This window comes from Capra hircus, chromosome 7 (assembly GCF_001704415.2).
Source record: "Capra hircus breed San Clemente chromosome 7, ASM170441v1, whole genome shotgun sequence".
Lineage (NCBI taxonomy): Eukaryota > Metazoa > Chordata > Mammalia > Artiodactyla > Bovidae > Capra > Capra hircus.
Genome location: NC_030814.1, coordinates 16,199,251 through 16,225,845, shown reverse-complemented (window position 1 = coordinate 16,225,845; position 26,595 = coordinate 16,199,251). Strand labels below are relative to the sequence as shown.

Below are 26,595 nucleotides of genomic sequence, written 5' to 3'. Positions count from 1 at the left end.
AGATTTGTATGGAAATACAAAAAACCTTGAATAGCCAAAGCAATCTTGAGAAAGAAGAATGGAACTGGAGGAATCAACTTGTCTGACTTCAGGCTCTACTACAAAGCCACAGTCATCAAGACAGTATGGTACTGGCACAAAGACAGACATATAGATCAATGGAACAAAATAGAAAGCCCAGAGATAAATCCACACGCAAATGGACACCTTATCTTTGACAAAGGAGGCAAGAATATACAATGGAGTAAAGACAATCTCTTTAACAAGTGGTGCTGGGAAAACTGGTCAACCACTTGTAAAAGAATGAAACTAGATCACTTTCTAGCACCCCACACAAAAATAAACTCAAAATGGATTAAAGATCTAAATGTAAGATCAGAAACTATAAAACTCCTAGAGGAGAACATAGGCAAAACACTCTCAGACATAAATCACAGCAGGATCCTCTATGATCCACCTCCCAGAATTCTGGAAATAAAAGCAAAAATAAACAAATGGGATCTAATTAAAATTAAAAGCTTCTGCACAACAAAGGAAAATACAAGCAAGGTGAAAAGACAGCCTTCTGAATGGGAGAAAATAATAGCAAATGAAGCAACTGACAAACAACTAATCTCAAAAATATACAAGCAACTTCTGCAGTTCAATTCCAGAAAAATAAATGACCCAATCAAAAAATGGGCCAAAGAACTAAATAGACATTTCTCCAAAGAAGACATACAGATGGCTAACAAACACATGAAAAGATGCTCAACATCACTCATTATTAGAGAAATTGCAATAATTTTTTGAACTCCCTCACCCAATTTATCTCAGATGCTATTTGACATTCCCCGAACCTAGATAGCATATTGAAAAGCAGAGACATTACTTTGTCAACAAAGGTCCATCTAGTCACGGCTATGGTTTTTCCAGTGGTCATGTATGGATGTGAGAGTGGGACTGTGAAGAAAGCTGAGCACTTTTGAACTGCGGTGTTGGAGAAGCCTTTTTTTCCTTTCATGTTGTTCCTTTTTTATTTTTTTAAAATATAAATTTATTTATTTTAATTGGAGGTTAATTATACCTGTGGAGAAGACTCTTGAGAGTCCCTTGGACTGCAAGGAGATCCAACCAGTCCATTCTAAAGGAGATCAGCCCTGGGTGTTCTTTGGAAGGACTGATGCTACAGGTGAAACTCCAATACTTTGGCCACCTCATGCGAAGAGCTGATTCATTGGAAAAGACCCTGATGCTGGGAGGGATTGGGGGCAGGAGGGATTGGGGGCAGGAGGAGAAGGGGACGACAGAGGATGAGATGGCTGGATGGCATCACCGACTCGATGGACGTGAGTCTGAGTGAACTCCAGGAGTTGGTGATGGACAGGGAGGCCTGGCATGCTGCGATTCATGGGGTTGCAAAGAGTCAGACACGACTGAGCGACTGAACTGAACTGAACCAGCAGCTCTCCCATTTTCCTTTCCTTCTCCTGTTCCACATTCATAATCCCAAAACTATAATCCCACAAGACCATAGTGTTTCCCTGCTTGTTTTCTCACTGTGAACTACCCATCTCCATCTAATTATCACATATACATGGCCCTATGCCATCTATCCAATCATATGTTTAACATCATCTATTATTTACAGGTGAATCTATGATGTTTTAGTCAATCCCAAACTTAACTCAGGTTGTTTCCTCTGTTTATATATCTCCTCTCATATCTACCAAATAAAAACTTCATAAATGTTAGGCAAGTGAGTAAGACAGTGAAGCTGGGATAGAGTTTGCATTTTAAACACTTTGGGATAGTCTTCATTTCTTTAAAGTAGTATTTTCTCTCCCTCATTTCTTAGGAACATAGTCATCTCACTTTATCTTTAAGAAGTTCCTATTTTTGACAGAGATGTCTATAGAGAATAATTTGCTACTACAAGAAAGACAGTGGTACACACATGATGCCATCCAGACGCACAGCTGTGAACACGTGAATGGTGGGACAAGATGGTGCGTGCCCTCCCCAAAGGACAGCTGCTAAGCAGCTCAGATTATTGGCGTCATATGTTGCCAGAGTTTGCGTGATGTTTCCTGTGGATGACACTGACTTTATGCATTGCTGACAAGAATGCCACAGACAGGATGTATCTTTCTCAACGCATCATATCAGGAGGTGCATTATATCTGTTGGTCTCATTACTGCTGATGTTAACTTGGCACTTGGTTAAAAGGATGTCGTCCAAGTTTTTCTACTGTTAAGTAACTTTTCCCCTTTGTAATTCATACATATCTTGTGGGAGAAATACTCTGAAATGATGCAAATGGCCAGTTTCTCATCATAATCTTGCATATACAGTTGGTAGCTCAGCTGTAAAGAATCCACCTGCCAATGTAGGTATGGGTTCAATCCCTGGGTCGCAAAGATCCCCTGGAGAAGGAAATGGCAACCCACTCCAGTATTCTTGCCTGGGAAATCCCATGGACAGAGGAGCCTGGCAGACTACAGTCCACGGGGTCATGAAGAGACATGACTAAGAGTCTAAATAACAGTTTTAGCATCAGTGGATGATTATTGCCTATAATAATTATTATAGTGATGCTTGTCGGAAGGTGATCTATTCCTATTTTCACATCTACATTTGTTCATTAGAATTCCGCCATAAGGAAAAGCTTTACCTTATCCCACACTTATTTATTTATTCAATTATGTATTTATTAATTATGTATCAATGATACACAGTTATCTATGAGCTCATAGACACATATATTATACTATGTGTTATAATTTATTATTACCACTATTTATTTTGTTGCTGAAATGTACCGGCTTTGATCATCAGGAACGCCTTTAAGTTGGCTCCTATTTCGTTTTGACTTTCTGCCATCCATTTTTGAGTACTTTATTTTTTGGCACTGCAAAATGTCCTAGGCTTGTCTCATACTTTCCCTGCCCTAGATCTGCAATCAACCATTTCACCAGGAGCCCTGCTTACTTTTATGGGGGAACTGTATTTAGAAACCAAGATCTGGGCCAAAAAGTATACAGATTTCCACTTTGTCATTACACCTTTGTGATGGCTTCTAGGTCTTCTCAGCAGATAGATTGTACACACCCCTATCCATCTTAATTCCTATCTGTATATATAAGAAGCCATAAGCTCCTACCGCTACCTTTCTAACACAGCAAGGTACATTCTAGCTTTCTCCCATTCCATGTATATAACTTCTTTCTCCAACAGTAAGAAATCTGGCTCTTTCATCTACAATATATTTACTTAGTTGTTCATTCCTAGTATATTCAGTAAGTAGTTTCAGAATTGATAATCATGCTTTGAAGTACATTAGTTATATCTAGTTCTTTTTGTCTTGAGTTTTACAGTGTATAATCCAAACATGGTTTTACTTAATCACTTAGATTAGTTGTTTTATTTCCCATCCCCCTGAGGTGTGGTTATGGTTAAATATCAACCAGGATGTGGGAATCTATCATCAATCCATCCATCCATCCACCCATCTACTGATTCATTTCTTTCTGTAATATTGCTGTCGTTGAAGAGTTAGAATCATGTAAGAAAGTTCATTGAAGAAAATGTCAGTAAACTTCTTCCTTACCCTTTTTACCCCATTCCTATCCTACATTCCAAACACCTATTCTTACAGATATTGTGTATGTTATCAGTCTCATTCATTTCTGGATTTTACATCTGATATCTCTTTTTGAAGAAATGAACAGCTAATGCATAATCCCTTATACTCCATTCTTACGTAAATTTCATACTGTTGCTATTAGCACTTTGACTTTTCACTTAATAATGAATCCAGTAACTCCATATCAGTTCCTAGAGATTTTTCTTATTTATTTTATAGTTGTATATTATTTCATCCTGCAAATGTACTAAGGGTTATTTAACCATCTCTTCTATTCATGGGGATTTTGTAACTCCAAAAAATTTGCAATAAATAATTATGTGCTTATGTATTTAATATTATTGGGAGGACATATCAAGGTCTAAAATTTTGATCACCTGATGCCTGGTTCAATTTCATTTTAGGTCAAATGATGTAATGTAATTAAAATTGCTCTGAAGACTAAAAAATGATTTATATATACATAGTGAAATACTATGTTAATAGCATTATTTTTTTCCTCCAAGCTAACTATAACTTCTTTTGAGACCATCATTTCAATTCCATAAATATTTGTCTTCAGCTACTAAAAGAGAAAACACTAAAAGTGTTCGTTGCTCAGTCATGTCCAACTCTTTGCAACCTAAAGGACCACAGCCCACCAACCAGATGGTTATGAAAATTCCCCTGTGTTTAAATTCTAACTTTTCTAATCATACCTTCATTCATTAATAATATTCTGACATTTACTAGTTTTTACTTAAATCTATTATTTGTATCATTTCTGATCTTAAAAACCCCACTGCTACAGTAATCATTTTCTCTGTTTTATGTTTGTAGAGATAGGAGGGGCTTCCTTGGTGAGTCAGATGGTAAAGAGCCTGCCTGCAAATGCAGGAGACCTGGGGTCAATCCCTTGGTTGGGAAGATCCCCTGGAGAAGGGCATGGCAACTCACTCCAGTATTCTTGCCTGGAGAATCCCCATGGACAGAGGAGGCTGGCGGGCTACAGTCCATGGGGTTGCAGGGAGTCAGACATGACTGACATCTTGTTTGCTTCCTTTCACTTCCTAAGTGGGGATGTCGATTAGGGTAGGAGAAGAAAAAACAAGATCCTGTGATGCCAGGAGCACTCAGGGTTATCTGACAAGGAGTTAGAGGCTAAGGGACTCTCCTCTTTCTCAGTGGGAGGAGTTAAATTCAAACTCAGTTTCCTTTAGGCCCTTGGGGCCTTCAGATCTCCACATCTGGAAGCTTAAAACATGCAAAAGATGCTAGAAAGTCTGTTTAGGGTCTACCTTTTATCTTGTCCCTAACCAAGGTTCAAGGAATAATTAATGTACCCCAAGCTAGTTCATCAGGAGATGGCCTTGGGATATGCAATCCAGGAACTAAAGAGTATTTGCCTTGTCTTCCTGTTCATCATGGCCTACAAAATTCTGTTAATCTACCATGGGATTATTGCCAAATTTAAGAAAATCCCATGTTGGAAATTTCCAAAGTTTTGGTGAGATGTTAGTCCTAGATTGTGCAGTTTTATGAGATTCAGTGGAGCAAATCTATGCAGCAAAAAATTTCTGGTGTGTGAAAGGTGAATTCCAATATGGCTTCAAATGTGTGCCTCATCTACTCAACTGATTCTGTCACTAATTATACATAATTCAGGGTCTAACTTGTCAGCAATGTGACAGGGAGCTCACTGTCTGAGTCCAGATTTTTCATACTTGTATCATAACCTCTTCCTCCACGGTCACAGGCATCAGACATTTTGAGCCACATCATTAAACCCAGACTTCTAAAATTCATAGTACAGTTGATCCTTTTTAACTTAAGACACCACAAGGAAAACAAAGTTTGTCAAAAATACAGAGGATAAGCTTCCAGGTGACACTGTTCTTACCTCCTCGATCTCGGGCAGCTAAACTTTGACCCCTTCTTAATGTGATGTCCAATTGGTACATTCCGGGCTCAGCCAAAGGGACATCTGCATTACTGGTGCCAGCAGTATTTATTTTCTGAAAAGCAAGAAAGATATAAAAAAATTAAATTTATTATGTCTATTTTCTCCTGTGAGGGACCATGTATAGCTAAGTGCAAACTTTAAAAAACAGTCAATATAATAAATCATCTTGTGAATTCACCCAGTAGTATCATCACCCAGTTCTCTGAAGGTTTCGAAATTCATGAAATTCTTTAGACTCAAAAGTGAGACACAGTAGTTACAGGAATTCTTGTTTTGACTCAGATTAGAACAACAAGTACAATGTGAAAAACATTTCCCATGGAAAGCCCCACATAATTCAACCAAGGAAGACTAACACAGAAATAGTGTCTGAAGTAAAGATACAGGCAGTGATGAATGGAGAATAAAGGCGTGCAAGAGCGGCTGACTTCCACAAAACTGAGCTGAAAATGAAAATGATTTATTCAGGTGACTTTGTTGATTCATTTATCCATGCAAAGGAACTCACCCTGATGGATTACACATGTCTATTTTAGCCCCAACATAAAATATGATATAATTATATAGAAATAAATTCACCTAGCATTTTGACAGTACTTGCAAGAAATAAATTCTCAATAGGGCTAAGTTCCTAATGCTGCTTTCTATGGAATAAAAGTGTACAAGCCATTTTTAGAACAAAAAAAATCTCTGCAAGGCTACCGCTATAGAATTTCTTTAGCAACAATATACTAGGCATTGAGTAACAAATGCACTTGAAGAGGAATAACATAAGACATTAAAACAACATAAGAGAAACATATAGTAAAAACATTAGAGATCACACTTTATACTTTCTGACATGTTGAGTACAGTAGGAAAATTTACTTTTCTTTACATGTTTGAGATGATTGGAAATTCTTATTTTTTCTCCAATTCAAAAATAAACATACTTTAAAAACTTTTGAAACTGAATTTTATTGTCACATTTATAAAAGTTGTTAAAATATTAAAATACCACCACCTGATTCAAATGCACACTTTGCCCCACGCATGCATGCATGCTCAGTCACAGACTTCTCTGATTAAATCTTTATTGGTTTCTAACTATCAAGAAATTAGGATAGGGTTGAGATCTGATCTGAGGAAATAATATGCTCACACAAATGAAATAAAATATTAATAAACTTAAATTAAAAATGGGATAGAAATTTAAGTCTTAGAGTAGTAATTCCCAATTCCACTGAGAACAACAAGTTAACTCACTTAAGGAAATCAAATGTCCCATAATATAAGAATATTTAAAAGTATTTTTTTATACCCAATAGGAGTCCTCCTCAAGGTTCAACAGTATATTCATCTTCTAAATATTGCTTTTATAACCCAAAATAAAAAACTTAATATATATAAATATACTTCTGTAAATATAAGTATACAGAAGTGTGTGTGTATATATATATATACACTAATTAAGTGAAAGTGACTAACACTTTGACTTCTGGAATGATGAAAGTGAAAGTATCAGTCAGTCAGTTGTGTCCGACTCTTTGAGACCCCATGGACTATATAAACCACCAGGCTCCTCTGTCCTTGGAATCCTCCAAGTGAGAATACTGGAGTGGGTTGCCATTCCCTTCTCCAGGGGATCTTCCCAACCCAGGGATCAAACCCAGGTCTTCTGTGCTGTAGGAATATTCTTTAACATCAGAACCATTCAAATGATAAGCATGGATAAGTTAAAATATTATATACCATTCTCGCTTTTAGATTTCAGTTTTTGTGTGAACAAAGTATTATATTTTGCTCATTATTTCACAATTTATTGAACTTAGAAATATCATGGGCACTTTTTAAATCAGTATATTGAGATCTATCTAGTTTTTTTTTTTTTTTGAGGTACCTACTTTTCCACAGTGCACAAAAGCTATAATTTCAATTATTTTACTAATGAAAATATGAGTTGGCTTCAGTATTTGCCAGTACAAGAACTTGTGCTTTTATTTTTCTTATAGGATGCATTTTTCCAAAAAGGTTTAAATAGTTCATACTCCTACCGAAAGTGCACGAGTGCCTATTTCCTATACCCTAGTAGGCACTAAACGTTACCAACTTTCCAGTTTTGTGGGTAAAAATATCTTTCTTCAAAACACATTTCCAGCACTATGGTAAAGTGTCTTGAATCTAGCATAAATGGCAAGAGTGATAGGTCTTTGTTGGACCACACAGAAGATGCCCACTTGGAAAGAGGAAGCCAACCGATGCCTTCTGACTGCCTTTTCAAAGAACAGTTTGTATATGGGTTTAACTAATAAGCAAGATTTAAATTAAAATCCAGCAAACATATAAAGTATTATGTTCTGAGTCTTTCTTGAGGCTCTATTATATATACTGTTTCAAAATAAATGCACTACCAAATATTAAATGTGGTTACTTTCTAAAAAATGGGATAAAATCTATAGGAAAGTAGAAACTTTCTACCCACCCTGCAAACTCTTCTAGTGTTTTTACTTTCAAGGCAGAAAAGTTTGAATGCTCAGATATCTGTGTATTTTTGTAGATTTCATTGCTCTATTCAGTGTTTCTTGGACTTTAGAGTGAATAATTTATAGAGTGCTTGGTTTAACATCTTAAAATGCTTATTACACTACATGGGAAAATTAAGGACCTTGTGCAGCCATGAAATAAAAAGACGGTTACTCCTGGAAGAAAAGTTATGACCAACCTAGGCAGCAAAGAAAGGCAATGCCAAAGAATGCTCAAACTACCGCACAATTGCACTCATCTCACACGCTAGTAAAGTAATGCTCAAAATTCTCCAAGCCAGGCTTCAGCAACACATGAACCGTGAACTTCCAGATGTTCAAGCTGGTTTTAGAAAAGACAGAGGAACCAGAGATCAAATTGCAAACATCCGCTGGATCATGGAAAAAGCAAGAGAGTTCCAGAAAAACATCTATTTCTGCTTTATTGACTATGCCAAAGCCTTTGACTGTGTGGATCACAATAAATCGTGGAAAATTCTGAAAGAGATGGGAATACCAGACCACCTGACCTGCCTCTTGAGAAACCTATATGCAGGTCAGGAAGCAACAGTTAGAACTGGACATGGAACAACAGACTGGTTCCAAATAGGAAAAGGAGTCCGTCAAGGCTGTATATTGTCACCCTGCTTATTTAACTTCTATGCAGAGTACATCATGAGAAACGCTGGACTGGAAGAAGCACAAGCTGGAATCAAGGTTGCCAGGAGAAATATCTATAACCTCAGATATGCAGATGACACCACCTTTATGGCAGAAAGCGAAGAGGAACTGAAAAGCCTCTTGATGAAAGTGAAAGTGGAGAGTGAAAAAGTTGGCTTAAAGTTCAACATTCAGAAAATGAAGATCATGGCATCTGGTCCCATCACTTCATGGGAAATAGACGGGGAAACAGTGGAAACAGTGTCAGACTTTATTTTTGGGGGCTCCAAAATCACTGCAGGTGGTGATTGCAGCCATGAAATTTAAAGACGCTTACTCCTTGGAAGAAAAGTTATGACCAACCTAGATAGTATATTCAAAAGCAGAGACATTACTTTGCCAACAAAGGTCTGTCTAGCCAAGGTTTTGGTTTTTCCAGTAGTCATGTATGGATGTGAGAGTTGGACTGTGAAGAAGGCTGAGCGCCGAAAAATTGATGCTTTTAAACTGTGGTGTTGGAGAAGACTCTTGAGAGTCCCTTGGACTGCAAGGAGATCCAACCAGTCCATTCTGAAGGAGATCAGCCCTGGGATTTCTTTGGAGGGAATGATGCTGAAGCTGAAACTCCAGTACTTTGGCCACCTCATGCAAAGAGTTGACTCATTGGAAAAGACTCTGATGCTGGAAGGGATTGGAGGCAGGAGGAGAAGGGGACGACTGAGAATGAGATGGCTGGATGGCATCACGGACTCAATGGATGTGAGTCTGAGTGAACTCTGGGAGATGGTGATGGACAGGGAGGCCTGGCGTGCTGCAATTCATGGGGTCACAAAGAGTCGGACATGACTGAGCGACTGAACTGACTGACTAACCGTGAGATAGCATATTAAAAAGCAGAGACATTACTTTGCCAACAAAGATTTGTCTAGTCAAGGCTATGGTTTTTCTAGTCGTCATGTATGGATGTGAGAGTTGGACTATAAAGAAACCTGAGTACTGAAGAATTGATGCTTTTGAATTGTGGTGTTGGAGAAGACTCTTGAGAGTCCCTTGGATTGCAAGGAGATCCAACCAGTCCATCCTAAAGGAAATCAGTCCTGAATGTTCATTGGAAGGACTGATGTTGAAGCTGAAACTCCAATATTTTGGTCACCTGATGTGAAGAACTGACTCATTGGAAAAGACCCTGATATTGGGAAAGATTGAAGGCAAGAGGAGAAGGGTATGACAGAGGATGAAATGGTTGGATGGCATCACCGACTCAGTGGACATGAGTTTGGGTAAGCTCTGGGTGTTGGTGATGGACAGGGAGGCCTGGTGTGCTGCAGTCCATGGGGTCGCAAAGAGTCGGACACGACTGAGCCACTGAACTGAACTGAAAGGCAATTTTAATTACACTAGGTTCTCCAGTTTTGCTGTTAACCTGAATAATATTCAATTCTGTTTGTGTCTATTTACAGATCACATATTTTCTCTATCCCTTTCTCTTATGACAGACATTTAGGTTATTTTCATATTTTGGCTACTGTGAATAGTGCTGTAATAAAGGTGGTAGTGCAGATATCTGTCAAGGAAATTGATTTCATTTCCTTCAGATGTATCCACCTTCCCCATCTTGTTCTCCATGTACTCCTGCCCAGTCTTGAAGGACCATTCATGCAGTTCAGTTCAGTCGCTCAGTCATGTCTGACTCTTTGTGACCCCATGAACCACAGCACGCCAGGCCTCCTGTCTATCACCAACTCCCGGAGTCCACCCAAACTCATGTCCATTGAGTCGGTGATGCCATCCAAATATCTCATCCTCTGTCGTCCCCTTCTCCTCCTGCCCTCAATCTTTCCCAGCATCAGGGTCTTTTCAAATGAGTCAGCTCTCCACATCAGGTGGCCAAAGTATTGGAGTTTCAGCTTCAACATCAGTCCCTCCAATGATCATTTCATTAACACTTTATATATCTCTTATCCATGATCATATAAACACTCTGTTCTCTGTTGTTAAAAGTTTAAGGATCTGAGCACAAAGTGGGATGGAGACCATGAGGATAGATGTCTTTAAGGTCACGAGAGCCAGCTGAGTAGACACATACATGGAGCTCTGTGACAAATCTGGCTGCTCCACGGGGACTTTGGCCTCTCTCCTCTCCTGCATCCATGGATGGCATCTAATCTGTTTCAGCACCTTTAGTCAAGAGACTCCTTCTCAATACACTGCTCTAAGCCAAAATTAACAATTGATTACTATTACACTTAAACCACGTCCACTCAAGAGGTAGGACTAAAGACAGACTATAATATAATGGAGTCATAAGTCACTGGGAGAGCAGGCAAGAAAGCCCAATTATCATGGGAAAAGAATCTGAGGCAGCTTCATAGCAATGACAATAGAGCAGTTTGAAAACAGGAGTAAGACTTGACAAAGAAAGATCTAGGAGAAGGGAGGATGGGAATATCAACGCGAGCCCAACACTTGAGTAGTCACAAGAGGGTGCATCATGGATTTGTGAGAAATAAGGTAGAAAGGAAGACTGATGTTCAGTCATGCCAGCCTGAGCGGAGTTTCCAACTATGGGCAACAGGAAACTCTCACGGGCTCTTGAAGAGAGAAACAACACAGCTAGGACTCATTGAACAAACATTTACTGCTTGTCTTTCACATTTCCTGCTCTGGATAACGTGACTAGATTTCAGAGAGGAACAAAACTCGGCCTTTCCTCTATGTAAGTTGGATGAGAGTAGAGAAACCCTGTGGATACCAGAATTATTTTAAAGGTTTTACGACAGTTTAAGTCACAAGGGCTTGATCTAGTCAGTGGTAATGGAAATAAAAGATGACTTTGAGAGATATAGAAGAGGGTCAGTCAACTGAATTGTCAACTGACAAGATGGAGGAGATACGGGAAAAGGACAGATGAGTCACACAGAAGTTTGAGGTGAGCTGCTGGGAGACTGGTAGTGTCGGGAAGAGACAGCAGAAAAGAGAGGAGTAGCAGGTTCCAGGCCACCTCTGGTTCAACCTGTAAGGATACCCCCATTCCTGGAAAAAAGAAAGTCAAGAACTTGACAGATCTAGAGATATGTCTCCCCTCAGGCTCACTGAAATGGTACCAAGAGGAAAACTGGGTTATGGAGGGATATTAGAAATAGTTTCTATGGGTATAAAGCATCTTTTTCAAATATAAAAGTTCTCAAATATAAGGACATATTAGGAAAGATGTGTCTGAAGTACCAGGTACATACACAGCTCTAAAATTTTTTTTAAGATTTAACATTTATCTATTACAGGAAATTCAAATATTCCCTCCCTCTCACTAAACTGCCATGTCTCACATTTAGATGGATATTGCTATTTTTTAACCACTTTGTCGAGATGTGATTGATATGTCAAAGCTGTACACATGTAATTTATACAACTCCATGAGTTTGGGAATAGGTAGACACCTGTGAAACCATCACCACTATCAAGGCCAAAAAACCACATCCATTCCCTTTCAAAGTTTCCTCCTACCTTTTTATTGTTCTGATTATTATTTGTATGTATATGTGAGTGTATATCTATGTATGTGGTAAGAACACTTAACATGAAGTCTGCAGTCTTAGAATGTTTTAAGTGCGCAATACAGTATTGTTACTTATGGATAATATGATAGAGAGTAGTGCTCCAGACCTTATTCATCCTGCAGTGAAATTCTGTTCACTTTGACCATTACCTCCCCATTCTCTCTTCCTCCCCTAGTCCCTGCCAACCACCATTCTCCTCTCTGCTTCTATGAGTTTTACTATTTTAGATTTTATATATAAGGGAAGGTGCCCAGAACAGGCTATTCGAAGGTAGGTCTCAGAAGTGCTCAGTAATTCGGGACGGATAGGACCCCACTCAGGGTGTCGCGGACCTCCCTGCATAAGACAGGTAGGGTGAGAAGGAGTGGGAAGTGTTTTAAGGGTTGAAAGAAACCGACGGGTTGAAAGAAACCCCCTCTTAGTGAAGGGTAGATGGGTTGAAAGAAATTCCCCTTGCCAAAGGTAAAAACCTTGACAAGGCAGACTTCTCCATAAGACTTAATTTTCTGACACGGGTAACAATGAGTCAAAAGAACAACTCTTTATAGAACTAATTTTGCAACTGTTAAACAAAAGAGAAATTAAAGTTAAAAAGGCTAGTGTTCAATTCCTTTTTTAAATTCATATAAGAACAATGTCCTTGGTTTCCAGAAAAGGACACTGTTAATTTAGATACTTTGATAAAGGTAGGGAAACAGCTAAAAACTTATTATACTTTGCATGAGCCAGAAAAAGTTCCTGTAGATGCTATGATTAGAAATGTTCTGGAGCCCCGTCATGAGGCTGTTAGATAGCCTATGGGAGAGGCTATAGCGGTGGATGGTAGTGGGTCTTCACTTTCTACGCAGATCATATTTTCTGCCATTGACAAACAAAAAGAGGGAGACTGTGCTCCACCTCCGGAGGAAGGAAAGGGCTTACAGGACGCTGCGGCTGGGGGCCCTGGTGAGCCCCCTCCCCCTCTACACAAACCTTTAAAAAATTTATCCACCATTTGCTGATTTAAGACGACCACCGACCACCGCCACCTCCGCTTGCCTCCAAAGCCTCCCAGAACATTGCCTAAGGTTGAAAAAGATAGGGAGAATTTTTTTAAACAAAGGAGCTTTTAAAACAGAGCCTGCTCCTTGCAGAAAACCCACTCAGGGGGGCCTCACCCAAGCAAAAAAAAAAAAAAAGAAAAAGAAAAAAGAAAGAAAAAAAATCGTAATAAAAAGGATTCTACAAATAAAAAATGTTTCTCTTATGGCCAAATAGGGCATTTTTGCTGGCAATGTCCTGCTAAATGGAGACAACAAGCCACGACAATCAATCCCAGGTAGCTCAGGACTAGACCTCAGCTCCACCACCACAACAATATTAACCCGATACACTGGAGTGGCTGGCCCCCTGCCTGAGGGCATTGTAGGGCTTGTGCTAGGGCCTAGCTTGCTTTCTTTTCAAGGAATTTTGGTGGTGCCTGGTGTAATAGAGATTCTGATTATACTGAGGAAATTAAAGTTTTGATCTCGCCACCTACTAAAACTGTGCAAAATTAATAAAGGTTAAAGAATAACACAGCTTTTCCTTTTACCTTATTATCAGACAAGAAAAACCTTGACTTCTCAAGCTAGGGGCCCCAGAGGATTTGGATCTAGTGATCAAGCTTTTTGGGTGCAGGAAATTATAGCTTCTAGGCCTTTAAAAGATTTTTTAATTCAAGGAAATAAAATGGCAGGGCTGTTAGAAACTAGAGCAGACGTCTCCTGCATTGCTGGGAAAGACTGGCCCAGCTTCTGGCCCACACATACTACTGAAAATGAGTTGGTGGGATTAGAGAAAGTGGTATGCAGGATGGGGGTGCTGTAGAGGAAAAGGTGAGGGAGAGTTTAGAATCTTGGAGAGTAGTGAGTTCCCCGTTGCTGGAGGTATTCAAGCGGGCGCCGGTGGCCTACATAGGTGGTGCAAGTTTCTTGTCTTGAGACTTTATTAGCTTTCCATGTAAACCAAGTTATTCAGCATCTTTTCTCCACTAATTTTTCTACTACACTATTGTTTCCTAATCTCTCTTTTCTAATTAAATAGTCCTTTCTAAGACGCTGACTCCGTCCCCCCTTCAAATTCCCTGGATCCACCGGGGCTGGACCCTGGCAAGGGAAGTCATACAGTATTTGTCTTTCCGCGACTGACTTTTTTCACTGGGCTTAATGCTTTCTGGGTTTCCCAGGTGGCCCTCGTGGTAAAGAATCCACCAGCCAATGCAGGTGATGCATGAGATGTGAGTTCACTATCTGGGTTGGGAAGATCCTTTGGAGGAGCAAATAGCGACTCACTTCAGTATTTTTGCCTAGAAAAACCCACTGAGGAGGCTGGTGGGCTATAGTCCATGGGGTCGCAAAGAGTCGGACACGACTGAGCGCACACACAATGTTCTCCAGGTCCATTCACGTTGTCGCAAATGGCAGATTTTCCTCCTTTCGTAAGGTTGGATAATATTCCACTGTACATATACACCAAAGTTTTTTTATCTAACAATGGACATTTTGGCTGTTTTCATTTCTTGGATATTGTGAATAATGCTGCAATAAACATCTCTTTAAGGTTCTGATTTAAATTCCTTTGTATAAGTACCCAGAAATGGGGCTGTTGAATCACATAAAACCATAAAAGACCCCAAATATCCAAAGCAACCTTAAGAAAGAAGAACAGAGCTAGAGGCATCACACTTTCTGATTTCAAACTATACTCCATAGCTGTAGTGACTGAAGCAGGATCACACCACCCAAAATACCAGACAAACAGATCTATGGAACAGAATAAAAAACCCAGAAATAAACCCACACACATACAGTCAACTAACCCTCTATAAGGGCATCAAAAATACAAAGCAGGGAAAGGACAGCATCTTAAATAAAAGATGTTGGTAAGTCTATATATCCACATACAGAAGAATGTAATAAAGCCCTTATCTTATACCAAATGCAAAAATCAACTCAAAATGGATTAATAACAGTGTAAGACCTGAAGTTATAAATTTTCAAGAAGAAAATATAGGGAAAAAGCTCCTTGACAATGGTCTTGGTAATAATTTTGGATATGACCTGAAAAACTCAGGCATTAAAAGCAGGAACAGACAAGTGGGACAACATCAACTTAAAAAGCTTCTGCCTAGCAAAGGAAACAACAAAATGAAAAGACAGCCTATGGAGTGAGAAAAAATATCTGTAAACCATGTATCTGGTAAGGAGTTAATACATAAAATAAAAGGAACTCATACAATTCAACAGCCAAAAAAAAAAAAAAAAATTAAAAATGAGCAAGGTCCGTCTAGTCAAGGCTATGGTTTTTCCAGTGGTCATGTATGGATGTGAGAGTTAGACTATAAAGAAAACTGAGAGCCAAAGAATCGATGCTTTTGAACTGTGGTGTTGGAGAAGACTCTTGAGAGTCTCTTGAACTGCAAGGAGATCCAACCAGTCCATCCTAAAGGAAATGAATCCTGAGTGTTCATTGGAAGGACTGATGCTGAAGCTGAAACTCCAATACTTTGGCCACCTCATGCAAAGAGCTGACTCATTGGAAAAGACCCTGATGCTGGGAGGGATTGGGGGCAGGAGGAGAAGGGGACGACAGAAGATGAGATGGTTGGATGGCATCACTGACTTAATGGGCAGTTTGGGTAAACTCCGGGAGTTGGTGATGGACAGGGAGGTTTGGCATGCTGTAGTTCATGGGGTTGCAAAGAGTCAGACACGACTGAGTGACTGAACTGAACTGAAGGATCTGAATAGATATTTCTCCAAAGAAGACATATGAATACCCAACAGGAACATGAAAAGTTGTTCAACATCACTAATTATCGGGGACCTGAAAAACAAAACTATGTCTGTTAGAAAGGCTATTATGAAAGAAAAAAAAAAAAGATAAATGCTAGTGAAGACAGAAAGAAGAAATAACCCTTGTATACTTTTGGTGGGAATATAAAAGAAGTAAGCTTAAATTTTAAAATCTGGAGTTCTAGGCTGTGAAAGTGCTGTACTCAATATGCCAGCAAATTTGGAAAACTCGGCAGTGGCCACAGGACTGGAAAAGGTCAGTTTTCATTCCAATCCCAAAGAAAGGGAATGCAAAAGAATGCTCAAACTACCTCACAATTGCACTCATCTCACATGCTAGTAAAGTAATGCTCAAAATTCTCCAAGCCAGGCTTCAGCAACACGTGAACCGTGAACTTCCAGATGTTCAAGCTGGTTTTAGAAAAGACAGAGGAACCAGAGATCAAATTGCAAACATCCGCTGGATCATGGAAAAAGCAAGAGAGTTCCAGAAAAACATCTATTTCTGCTTTATTGACTATGCCAAAGCCTTTGACTGTGTGGATCACAATCAACTGTGGAAAATTCTGAAAGAGATGGGAATACCAGACCACCTGACCTGCCTCTTGAGAAATCTGTATGCAGGTCAGGAAGCAACAGTTAGAACTGGACATGGAACAACAGACTGGTTCCAAATAGGAAAAGGAGTCCATCAAGGCTGTATATTGTCACCCTGCTTATTTAACTTCTATGCAGAGTACATCATGAGAAACGCTGGACTGGAAGAAGCACAAGCTGGAATCAAGGTTGCCAGGAGAAATATCAATAACCTCAGATATGCAGATGACACCACCCTTATGGAAGAAAGTGAAGAGGAACTAAAAAGCCTCTTGATGAAAGTGAAAGTGGAGAGTGAAAAAGTTGTCCTAAAGCTCAACATTCAGAAAACGAAGATCATGGCATCTGGTCCTATCACTTCATGGCAAATAGATGGGGAAACAGTGGAAACAGTGTCAGACTTTATTTTTGGGGGCTCCAAAATCACTGCAGATGGTGACTGCGGCCATGAAATTTAAAGACACTTACTCCTTGGAAGTAAAGTTATGAACAACCTAGATAGTATATTCAAAAGCAGAGACATTACTTTGCCAACAAAGGTCTGTCTAGTCAAGGCTATGGTTTTTCCAGTAGTCATGTATGGATGTGAGAGTTGGACTGTGAAGAAGGCTGAGCGCCGAAAAATTGATGCTTTTGAACTGTGGTGTTGGAGAAGACTCTTGAGAGTCCCTTGGACTGCAAGGAAATCCAACCAGTCCATTCTGAAGGAGATCAGTCCTGGGATTTCTTTGGAAGGAATGACGCTAAAGCTGAAACTCCAGTACTTTGGTCACCTCATGCGAAGAGTTGACTCATTGGAAAAGACCCTGATGCTGGGAGGGATTGGGGGCAGGAGGAGAAGGGGATGACAGAGGATGAGATGGCTGGATGGCTTCACTGCCTTGATGGACGTGAGTCTGAGTGAACTCTGGGAGTTGGTGATGAACAGGGAGGCCTGGTGTGCTGCGATTCATGGGGTCACAAAGAGTCGGACACAACTGAGCGACTGAACTGAACTGAACTGAGGCACACTTGGAGGTTTAGAGGTTTCTACAATAATCCTCAATTTAAGTTTTGGGACTGTTGAAGCCAAAAAGCAGATGCAATATCTGAAACTGCAAACTACAACATAAGTAAAAATGTGTAGCCTTGTCAGGTCACTTGTAGGAAAGTCAAATGGAGACTAGAAGAGAGGGACCCTGAGAATGGAAAGGAAGCACCCGCACCTTCTACTCCATCAAGGCACCATCTCTAAAATCTCTCCCTCTAGTGTTCCTGGCTTGCTTCAACTAGAACAGTTATCATGCATGTGATGTCAAATTTCCTCATACCAAGCCATTCTTTCCCTTATTTTATATGAACTAGTGGTTCTCAACCTCAAGGGCTTTGAGTAAGCACCCAGAAACTTTGAGGGGGTGGGACTCAGCTATCATTATTTTTCTTACAGTAAGTAAAGTAAAGTAGCTTAGTCGTGTCCGACTCTTTGCGACCCCATGGACTGTAGCCTATCAGACTCTTCCATCCATGGGATTTTCCAGGCAAGAGTGCTGGAGTAGATTGCCATTTCCTTCTCCAAGGGATCTTCCCGACCCAGGAATCGAAGCCGGGTCTCCTGCATTGCAGGCAGATGCTTTACCATCTGAGCCACCAGGGAAGCCCTATCCTCTGATTATTTCAATTAGCACCCTAGCTTGACCCATTGTGCCATTGTGCCAGTTCTAAAAGCATATCTTTGAGGAAGTTTATACACAAAGAATTTCCAGACTTTTAAAATTTGTATCATGAAACACTTGCGGAATATATGTAGGAATCCACAAAGGGTCACTGTGACTTTGAGTTCTGCTGCTTATAAGACCTTTTCCCTAACAGAAGAAAGCTTCCACCAGAAGATAGAATGGTACTGATGAATTCAAAGTGGGGTTACTATGTTAGTTGGGGGTGGTTGATCCTTATTATCAAGAGGAAATAGTTATTGCAGCAGTGCGCAGAAAATGAGAAGTATATCTGCATTTGGGGAGATTTTCTTGGGTGTTCCTAGTATCGCCATGCCCACTGGACTGTAGATTGGTTAAGATGTTTCAGGCTTAGTGTAGCTCTTTGTGAAAGTGAGTAAAGTCGCGCAGTCGTGTCCAACCCTTTGCGACCCCATGGACTGTAGCCTACCAGGCTCTTCTGTCCATGGGATTTTCCAAGCAATAGTACTGGAGTGGACTGCCATTTCCTTCTCCAGGGGATCTTCCCAACCCAGGGATCGAACCCAGGTCTCCCACATTGTAGACAGACACTTTACTGTCTAAGCCACCTTTGTCTATCCACAAAATCCACTTCATGAAAGTAGAAAAGTTCATGAAAGCTTTGCCATTTTTTACTTCTAAAATTTAAGAACCTTATTAAGGATATCAAGAGGTATCCTTGAAGACTTCTACTTAGTTATTACCAGTTTCTACTGTGGAAAAAGGGACTTCAAAATGGAGTTGGTATTGCCAAAGAGCTATTTAAAATGGAGCCAAGAGACCATTAAGGAAGCAGGGTTTAAGCCTGCCCCCACTGGGTGGAAGGATAAACTTTTGAACTGCTCCAAACCACAAATATTCCAGGGATATTGCGAGAAAACCTGCAACTTGTCATAAAACCAGACTTCCACCTCCCTCTTGCGATAGCCTTTAGCAACCAAATATGTACAGATAAGAACAGCTTCAGCTTGCCAGCACCAACCATAGTTCTTTCAAAACAACCTTTGCAACCTTCACACACCTAAAGTTGGCCTTTATAAAACTCCGCCTTTCCTCTCCTCCTTGGAACACATTTTTTACTCCTACTCGAATCTGTGTCTCCCAAATTAAATTCTAAGACCCCCAATAAAGCCTTTATTTCTTTGCAGCTCTGCTGTGATGAATCTTGTTCAACACTACTTAGTCATCTCTCCTAGTTTCTATGACATTAGCAAAATTCTCACAGTGAAATCACCATTAAATGGAAATAAAAGGTTTTTAAAATTTAATTGGTCAAAAACAGAATTCAGAAGTCACTGGAATATTCAAAGTTCAGTGAAGCTCAAGGATTCACTTGTCAACGGGACATTATAATTAGTTAGAGTTCAACTCAGCAACTTCAGAAAGCGAACCCACATAGAATGAGGAAAATCTGGGCCAACCAGTGGGCATCCTCCACTAAAGATGCTGCTCAGAGGTTCTGTATCCACAGCCCCACCTAACGGGACAGCTTATGCTTGAGTCTATGTACACTGAACTTCCTTGCCCCCTGTTCACAGCTGATTAGAGCTGGAGACCTAAACTAGAGGCAGACAATGAATAGGCTGGTCAGTGATAGGTGGTTAGTCAGCAAAATTGTTATTAGGCAAAGGCTGTTTGGGCCAAGCTCAGAGAGAAGTTGAAAGTGCCTGCTAAAGTTACTTAGGAGACGATCAAGAGACTGGAGAGGTCATGAAGGCCTACAGATGACCCCAAATTAGAAAACAGGTGCTATAACTATAATGAAGTATGGGGTGGAAAAAATAGAGGGTAGAATATAACTTCATAGGAGGACTTTCAGACAGATCAACTAACCAAAGCACAGTATGCCAACAGCTGGGCAGGAGAGTAAAAGATCCAGGAACTCCCACTGCTGAAGGCCCAGAGCAGCTGGGAGGCCAGGGCAGGCTGCTCTGGACTCTTCTATCTCTCTCTGATGCCCAGTCACCCTCTCAACTCCCGTGGGGAGAGACAGCTGAAGTGAGCCCTTGGCTCTGACAATAGAATAGAGTGGGAAAAGAAAAGAGCAACAAGAATGAGCAAAAGGAGCAGAGAAATGAGAAAGCAGCAAGTAACATGGGAAATCCATGCACTGCCAGAGAGCAATGCTATGGGAGAGAGTAGACGGCAGAGAGGCTGCAGAGAGACAGAAATGGCCCTGTGCCTTCCAATTCTCCCTCCCTGGTACCCTGCAGTGATCGTGGATGTCCACATACAGATGCCCCTGTGACGCCAGCTCCCCACCCAGAGCTCCAACAAGGGCATCGCCCCGCAGTTACCAAGCGAGGAAAACTTAGTGTTTCCATGAACATTTTCAACAAGAACTGGGGGAAAGGCTTATGGTAAAGGTAACCACATAATCTATCATTCCAACTGGGACACTTTAAAAGAGCAAAAGGGAGTGCCTCTACCAACTGTAAGGCATAAAGAGGCATAAACAAAACTGTCCCACGTAAACTGCAATATGTGCCAACAGTACCTAACAAGTTAGTGTTCAGGCAACCAGAAAGATAAACTAAGCAGAAAAGGCTGTTCCTCTGGTTTGTTTTTGTTTTGGCTTTTTAAAAAAAATTTAAATTTATTTATTTTCATTGGCGGCTAATTACTTTACAATATTGTGTTGGTTCTGCCATACATCAACATGAATCCGCCACGGGTGTACACATGTTCCCCATCCTGAACCCCCCTCCCGCCTCCCTCCCCATACCATCCTTCTGGGTCATTCCAGTGCACCAGCCCCGAGCATCCTGTATCCTGCATCGAACCTGGACTGGCGATTCGTTTCATATATGATATATACATGTTTCAGTGCCATTCCCCCAAATTGTCCCACCCTCTTCCTCTCCCACAGAGTCCAAAAGACTGTTCTATACATCTGTGTCTCTTTTGCTGTCTCACATACAGGGTTATTGTTACCATCTTTCTAAATTCCAGATATATGCATTAGTATACTGTATTGGTGTTTTTCTTTCTGGCTTACTTCACTCTGTATAATAGGCTCCAGTTTCATCCACCTCATTAGAACTGATTCAAATGCATCATTTTTAATGGCTGAGTAATATTCCATCGTGTATATGTACTACAGCTTTCTTATCCATTCATCTGCTGATGGACATCTAGGTTGCTTCCATGTCCTGGCTATTATAAACAGTGCTGCGATGAACATTGGGGTACACGTGTCTCTTTCAATTCTGGTTTCCTCGGTGTGTATGCCCAGCAGTGGGATTGCTGGGTCATAAGGTAGTTCTATTTCTGGTTTTTTAAGGAATCTCCTCACTGTTCTCCATAGTGGCTGTACTAGTCTGCATTCCCACCAACAGTGTAAGAGGGTTCCCTTTTCTCCACACCCTCTCTAGCATTTATTGCTTGTAGACTTTTGTATAGCAGCCATTCTGACTGGCGTGAAATGGTACCTCTCTGGTTTGTTTTTGAACTGAACTACAACCCTGGGTTTAATTCTGGGATTTTGACTTTGTAATAGCCCAAATCAAACCCAATGAACTTACAAATTTTCAAGGCCCTCTAAATAGCAGTATTTCACTCTCCTGAAAAAGTATGAAATTCAGTCCTCCCCAAGCATCTTTGCTGGGACTCCCACAACACTGGTTACTCACCCTTGACTTGTCTGCTAACTGTTCCTCTGCAGCATCACTGCATTGCCACGGATGGCCTTTCTACCTACACATACAGGATATGAAATAATTGGAACCAAAGGAAAGCGAATAAAATTCCTTTTTCCAACCCTCTTGTATAGACCACTCCTTTTGTAATTTGACCTTGTAACCAACTTTTGTGTAACAAGAGGCAAATTCTGATGATGAAAGGGCAGGCTTGATATCAACTATTTAATTTCAGCCAAAGATACTTATTTTTTTGCATCTTTTTTTCCCCTTTAATCTTTAAAATGGGATAAAATTCCATGCAAAGGACTGTTTTGATTATGAGATAAAATATGTAAAAACACTTTGTAAATTATTTGAATATATGTAGCTATTGGGGGCAGGTGATGAAAAGAGCGATCATAAAATAGAGGAAAGATGACAGGAATCAGAACACAAAGTCTTGTATCTAAGACCTGGTTATATTATTAAGGTGCTCTGAGGCAGAGGAAAAATTTGTTGAGGTCTATGACCCTAAGTTTCTTCTTCCTAAACCAATAAAATAAAAGGAGACTCTGTGAAAATTAAAAAAAATCATGTAACTTAATGTAAAGAGGATTTTTCTTGATTTTTAAAAAGAATAATATATATTATGTGTGTATTGAGCTTCTCAGGTGGCACTGGTGGTAAAGAACCTGCCTGCCAAAGCAGGAGATGGAAGAGAGGAGGGTTCGATCCCTGGGTTGGGAAGATCCCCTGGAGGAGGGCATGGCAACCCACTCCAATCCTCTTGCCTGGCGAATCCCATGGACAGAGGAGTCTGGTGGGCTGCAGTCCCTGGGGTCACAAAGACTCAGATGTGACTGAAGTGACGGAGCACACCCAGAACAGAGATTAGAAAGCAGATTCTGCTTGGTTTGCCTCTTCCACTTTCAGAACTATGATACTAATTAATAACTGTTATCGTTACGATTTCAGCAAAATAATGTTTGTGAGACCTGAGAGCAAGACAGATTTTATTTGTACTAACTCTTCTGACCTTCTGTCTTTTGGTGAATTCCCAAGCATGCTCTTTCTTCCCCCCTAAAAAACCAAATTGCATTAAAAAGTGCAGGATTACCTGTTTTTTTTTTCTTTTTTTTTTAACTCAAAAAGAAAAGACTTGTCACAAGAAGGCATAATATACCAGCTTGCTATGAGTTCTTGTGCCAATAAGTATTAAAATAGATTAGGCCAGTTCTATTATTTCCAAAATTGGGGCATATGCAGAGGAAAACATTTCCTTTTAGAGGATTTGAACTTTTGAGATTCTAACAATCTCAGAGAGAGAAGCTAGTGTAACAGATGTTACATTGATGCTAAACATTTGGGACTTTGCTCAAAAATACTTCTGAGTGTTTACATGTACTCGCATCTATAAATCTTGCAACACACAGATCCATAGCCTCACTGGCTTTTATGATTAAACAAAAATGCCTTCTTATCAGACTTAAATGCATATACCTCCTTCCTTTGGAATAATTTCACAACTTTTACTTTTTTCCGTGAATTACAAGTATTTTTGAGTTCCTTTATCAGAACTCTATTAAACCAATGAATCAAAGTAAGGTTTTAGTGTTTCTATCAGGTATCAACTTTGTTTGAATGTCCTATTGTTCCTTCTGGTAAAATTACATAGGTATCTTGAAAAAGCTCTAGATAGCATGAACTCTACTACTTCTTTTATTCTAACATTTGATTTTCTTGAAAGAAAACCATGGTGATAGTAACTTGTCTAAAAAAAAAAATTAGCAAACTTTAGTAATTAATCTCCACCTCCCCACAATACCCCAAATACCCAAAGTTCACCTCATCTTCATTCAGGATTTAATTTATTCACTCACTCACTATTTTTTTCTTCCCCTTCTGGATCCTCAGCACCAAGTGAATGTTATAGAGAACAAAGAAAGATGTTTGAACATATTCTTTTCCTTCAAAGACTCTCATGGAGACAGCATTGCACTTAAAGTTTAAATGCTAACACAGGAAAACAAGATAAGAGGTGTTTCATGGCAGAAAAATGAGCAGCCCTCTATTTCTTCAACCTGCTGCTTCTCCTTTCTGCTCTACATGTGGGTTTGAGGTATAAATCTAGCACCAGTGATACTTGGACCCAAGCAGGCAATGGTGAAGTCCTAACAATTATATTTTGAACATGTTTCTTTGGTCAACTCCTTCTACTGCTCTAGTGTACACCATAAATATCTTTTGAGTAGCCGACTGCAATCACCTCCTGCCTGCTCTCAGACTCTGATCTCTTCTGCTCACTGATCCACTTAAGATGGTCCCTGTGGACTGTGTCTAACCACGTGAGCAAATGCTTAGGAAAAACCAGTGACATGAAAAATATAATGCAAAACTACGTACACAGTGAAATTAACTAGGCTAAATATACCTATATAGTGGGGAAAAAGGGAGGAAATAAAATAACGCATAAGGGGCTAGTCTGTGGATGAGAGTAAAGGTAATTTTAGTTTCCTCCTAGTTTTCAGAAATTTTCAAACTTTCTACAAATGGATGGTACGTACCGTTCTAATAATTAAGAATTAAAAAGAAAAATAATACTATTCTCTGCTGCTTTTACTCTTTGAAAACAGTGTTAAGGATTCTATGGAATGGAGTTTTATAAATTTGCTTTGATAAACACCTTCACACTGGGCAAAGCACATCAATGCACCACTATCCTTTACATATGAGTTCAATATGAAACTCACGCGTCAATTTTCCTCTTAAACAATCTCATGGCCACAGGTGCACAGCTGTGGCTGAAACAGGATCTTGTGCACTCACTTGTGCAAATTGCATGTTATTGCTCACAGGTATAACCAAAGCACAAACATGGAACCGCCTCAGAACGTGGCACAACGTAGCCTTCCATGAAAACTGTGATTTCCTTTAATTATTTACTATCTTTGAAAACCCTGCAGAAAAAGAGTTTTCAAGCTACAAAATAAATAACACCATATTGGATTATAGTATGGTGGATTATATGATATTGGATTCAAGGTATATTATATTTTCAAGGTATACAATGAATATACATGATTCCATACTGATATAAGTAAATGATTTGTATAAATAAACAGATAAATCAATGAGGAATAATGGCTAAGTCTACAGTACAGAAGAATTCAAAATAATTCATGTAAGTACTGCTCCTAAGGATGTCAATCACCACTTCTTAAGTGTGGGGCATTCACAGTGAGCGTCTTCCAAATAGTACAGTTTAGAGAAACCCAGCCAATACTATCTCAACCAGGGGATCAAGGTTAAAATCACTGCTGATAAACCATATGAACAGTATGCTCCTTTAATGGCTTGCAATGAGAATGGTACTCTACCTCTGTGGTCTTCCTTCAAAGCACATAACCTCTGTCTGACCATGAGAAAAACATCAGAAAAACTCAAACTGAAAGACATTCTATAAAATATCTGACCCACAGAACTCAAAACTGTCAAGGTTGTCAACAACCAAAAAAGCCTGAAAAACGGACACCGTCATGAGAAGCCTCAGGAGACATGAAAGCTAAATAAAACGTGGCATCCTGGATGTGATCCAGGAACATAAAGGATTTTACGTGAAAATAAAGGTCTGAATAAAGGATGGCCTTTAGCTCATATTAATGGATCAATATTGGTTCATTAGTTGTGACAAAGGTACCATAACAATGTCAGATGTTAACAACAGGGAAAGTTAGGTGTGAGGTATATGAAAATTCTTTCTAGCTTCATAATTTTTTTGTAAACCTAAAATAGCTTCATAATTTTTTTGTAAACCTAAAACTATTCTAAAACAATAAGCTTAATTTTAAAAAAGCTTCCATACAGCTAATTCTTTTGTGTAGATAACCTAGTGTTTGATGGGGGCAACCCTTCTAATTTGGTCTTTGCTTAGTAAGTATAATGATACATTTCAAAGAAGGCATGTCAGTGACTGATTCACCTAACCCACCTCAGCAGCAGCCCTTTGCCCTTCTCTCATTTCACAGGTAATTGGGGGTGATGTATTTAAGGGATACTGTTACACATTAATTATGTTCAATAAAAATAATTTCAGAGTAGAACCACTGCAAATATTTTAACCACAGGTAACTGAGAAGGATGTTCCCAATCACCACACATTAGGCTCTAACTCACAAGACTTGGGTTTTTCTTCTTTTGCCTCCATAAAACTAACTTTACTTCCACCAAATAACCTATTCTTTTTGACCCTCAAGCTCTCATCTGTAGAAAGAGGAGGTTGATCTACATTACTTCCAAATTTCCTTCTTGCTTTCAGAAGACAGCAGACTCTAGTCAATTAAAAAAAAAAATGGCTCTGTCACTCAAAGGCTTAGGTTCTCACCTTAAAAAGTGGGGATAAAAATGGTTCCTACCTGATAGAGTTGTTGTGGAGATTATTTAAATAAACAATTACTAATATGTACAAAACACTTAGTTGAACATGTAATATTTCAATCCTGCCTTTGTGTGCTTAAAATGAGAGCCTGATTACAGATAAGGACATAAACTAGATAACATCAAAAACA

At 39.6% G+C, this 26,595-nt stretch overlaps 1 protein-coding gene across 8 annotated transcripts in view; it reads right to left on the bottom strand.

Moving 5' to 3' along the window:
- MCTP1 (multiple C2 and transmembrane domain containing 1) overlaps positions 1 to 26,595 on the bottom strand; it is a 557,812-nt gene that overhangs the window by 301,871 nt on the left and 229,346 nt on the right. For all 8 annotated transcript variants that reach the window (XM_018050030.1, XM_018050036.1, XM_018050032.1 and 5 more), the window contains exon 2: positions 5,506 to 5,620. In XM_018050030.1, the coding sequence (XP_017905519.1) occupies positions 5,506 to 5,620 (115 nt within the window). The remainder of the gene's footprint in view (positions 1 to 5,505; positions 5,621 to 26,595) is intronic.